We start from the raw sequence: 3,539 nt of genomic DNA, 5'->3' as shown, positions 1-3,539 counted from the left end.
AGATTATTATGACGTAATCATCACGTGGAAACGGTGGAAAATGCGAGTCATTCCGAATTAGGATGGATGCCTGCAACAAACGTCTTCTTCTCCTCTCTACTCTTCTGTTCTCTTCTCTTCCCTCTCCTCTTCTCTTCACTTCACTCTCCTCTCCTCTACACTTCACTCTTCTCTCCTCTTCTCTTCACTTCTCTCATCTCTCCTCTTCTCTACACTTCACTCTTCTCTCCTCTCCTCCTCTCCTCTTCTCTTCTCTCTTCCTCTTCTCTCCTCTTCCCTTCCCTTCTCTTCTCTCTTCTCTTCCCTCTTCTCTTCTCCTCTTCTCTTCTCTCTTCCCTTCTCCTCTTCTCTTCTCTCTTCCCTTCTCCTCTTCTCTTCTCTTCTCTCTTCCCTCTTCTCTTCACTTCACTCTTCTCTCCTCTTCTCTACACTTCACTCTTCTCTCCTCTCCTCTTCACTTCACTCTTCCCTTCCCTTCTCTTCTCTTCCCTCTTCTCTTCTCTCTTCCCTTCTCCTCTTCTCTTCTCTCTTCCCTTCTCCTCTTCTCTTCTCTCTTCCCTTCCCTTCTCCTCTTCTCTTCTCTTCTCTCTTCCCTCTTCTCTTCACTTCACTCTTCTCTCCTCTTCTCTACACTTCACTCTTCTCTCCTCTTCTCTTCTCTTCTCTTCTCTTCTCTCTTCCCTCTTCTCTTCACTTCACTCTTCTCTCCTCTTCTCTACACTTCACTCTTCTCTCCTCTTCTCTTCACTTCCCTCTTCTCTTCTCTTCTCCTCTTCACTTCACTCTTCCCTTCTCTTCTCTTCTCTTCTCTTCCCTCTTCTGTTCTTCTCTTCCCTTCTCCTCTTCTCTTCTCTTCTCTTCCTCTTCTCTTCTCTCTTCCTCTTCCCTCTTCTCTTCTCCTCTTCTCTTCCCTCTTCTCTTCCTCTTCTCTTCTCCTCTTCACTTCTCTTCTCTTCTCTCTTCCTCTTCTCTTCCCTCTTCTCTTCTCCTCTTCGCTTCTCTTCTTTCTTCTCTTCGCTTCTCCTCTTCCCTTCTCTTCTCTTCTCTTTTCTTCCTCTTCCCTCTTCTCTCTTCCCTTCTCTTCTCTTCTCTTTTCTTCCTCTTCCCTCTTCTCTCTTCTCTTCTTTTCTTCTCTTCTTTTCTTCTCTTTTCTTCTCTTCTTTTCTTTTCTTCTTTTCTTTTCTTCTTTTCTTCTCTTTTCTTCTCTTCTTTTCTTTTCTTCTCTTCTTTTCTCTTCTTTTCTTTTCTTCTTTTCTTTTCTTCTCTTCTCTTCTTTTCTCTTCTTTTCTTCTCTTCTTTTCTTTTCTTTTCTTCTCTTCTCTTCCCGTCTCTTCTCTTCTCTTTTACTCTTCTTTTCTTTTCTTTTCTTCTCTTCTCTTCTTCTCTTCTTCCCTTCTCTTCTTTTCTTCTTCTCTTTTTTTCTCTTCTTTTCTTCTCTTCTTTATCCTTTTCCTGTTTCATTTATCTTGCACTGACGAACGAAGAAGTGAAACACGGAATCAAAATAATTTTGCTATATCGACCTCCTGTGACTGATATTTATTCGTTGTTGATGAACTTTTATTTAATAAACGATTACTCAAATTGAAGACTCATTTTTTTCTTCTTGTGTGTCAGATGATTTACCTACGGGCAAAACAAAAACGACGATAATTAATGTTCTGTTTAGTACAAAAAAAAACTCAAGAACGATGTAAAAAAAAAAAAACATGAATATAAGTGAATTAAATGTACATACCTGTTTAATATTTTTTTTGTCTCCTTTTTCTAGATGACTCCCCTTGAAAAGAAATGCATTTCAAGCTGACCTCCTCCCTACCCGGTGCGGTTGGTGACAGATGACATTTTTTTGAAGTTCTAACCATCCAAATAAAATTCCCGGACGTTTCTTTACGACTGGACTCTGAAAATTTCCTCCGGAATCTCCGTCCCCAAAAATCTTCTCCATACCCAGCCTCCGAGTAGTTGGATTGCAGGACTGCACCACCACCACTACCCCCACCATTCCCGTCGACTGTATAAAAAACAATTAATTACAATAGGAAAATTATAAAAAAGAAAATTTTTTGTAAATAATTACATAATTATATTATTTATTTACACTGTTGCCAAATAGACACGTACGTATATACACACGCACCCACACGCATATATGTATATGTGTGTGCGTGCGTGTATAATATTGAGTATAAGTAATACATGATAAACCCATTGAATAGTTTCAGTTGGCAACATTGAAATTTTCTTTTTTACAAAATAAAATAATGCAATGAATAAAAATGACAAATGTAAATGTGTACATGAAATATTTACAAAATCACGCGTAAAACAATTAAAAGTTTTTACCACGAATATAATATACATAATAATAATAGTTATAATAATAATGATAATAATAATAATAGTACTTATTTATACGCGAAACGATAGTATTGTAACGAGGGGGGAAATTTTTTTTTTTTTTTTGTGCTTTTTAGTACGGTAATCGATTTCTACGGATTCATTCATTCATTCATTCACTGCGATTAATAAATAAGTAATTACAAAAACGAATAATAATAATAATAATAATAATGGTAATGATAAAAAAAAAAGATTAAAAATGTAAATTTAAAAAAAAAAAAAAAATATGTATACATAAAAAATTATTATTATTATTATTATTAATAAAAATAAACGCACAGCCTGCGAATATTATTATTATTATCATTATCATTATTATTTACATACATATATATATAATTATATTATTTAGGCAACAATATTAATTGAACGTTTAATATTTTATATTTTTATTCATTTTTATTCATTATTATTATTTATTATCATTATTATTATTATTATTATTATTAATTATTATCATTATCATTATCATTATTACTATTATTATATTTCATTTCATTCATTCAATTATAATTATTTAAAAAATAAAAACGAAATTCGATTATCGTACATAACTTTACGTACGCGCCATCGAGAAAAGACGTAAACGTGACGTCATTAATTGACTTTTTTTTCGAAATCATCCAATGAAATAAAACGAAGAAAAAAAAATAATGATAATAATAATAATAAATGATGTGCGTTCATTTTTTTTCCCCCATAGGTTAATGAGGGTAATAAGGAGTATGGATATGAAAGAAAATTTAAAAAAAGAATGTAAAGTACGAACCCGTGTCAGACCACGTGCGCAGACGTAATGACCCGCCCCGTCCAAATACAGCATGCAGTATCCGCCTCCAAAATTTCCAGCTGGAAAACCGACAACACCTATTGATGATCTAGAGGATTACGCCATAGAATACAAAGTAGGAATAGTATCCGATAGACCCGTTCAGAGCTTCAACCCTTCTGGAACTGGCTCCACGACCCTAACTGAAGAAGAGTACAAGGTAATCAATCTGTCTCTGTGACTTCGGACAAAAAGTTGATTGACGAATTATCTACCTGTATTTTAATACCATCTTGTACTGGTAAAAGTACATGAGTGCTTCACGCCACCAAGAACGTTGAATCAATATCAGAGAACGCAAGTCTCA

The 3,539-nt window shown here is 34.8% G+C and overlaps 1 protein-coding gene across 1 annotated transcript in view; it reads left to right on the top strand.

The window, feature by feature from the left end:
- Positions 1–3,224: 3,224 nt before the first annotated feature.
- Positions 3,225–3,539, top strand: part of Phum_PHUM578810 (uncharacterized protein) — a gene marked incomplete at both ends in the record, with an annotated part of 2,341 nt that continues 2,026 nt past the window's right edge. The window contains one exon of the mRNA XM_002432214.1: positions 3,225–3,392. Coding sequence (XP_002432259.1) covers positions 3,225–3,392 — 168 coding nt within the window. The remainder of the gene's footprint in view (positions 3,393–3,539) is intronic.

The sequence above is a fragment of the Pediculus humanus genome, genomic scaffold (assembly GCF_000006295.1).
Source record: "Pediculus humanus corporis 1103172108308 genomic scaffold, whole genome shotgun sequence".
Classification (NCBI taxonomy): Eukaryota; Metazoa; Arthropoda; class Insecta; order Psocodea; family Pediculidae; genus Pediculus; species Pediculus humanus.
This window is presented reverse-complemented; position numbering and strand designations above follow the sequence as displayed.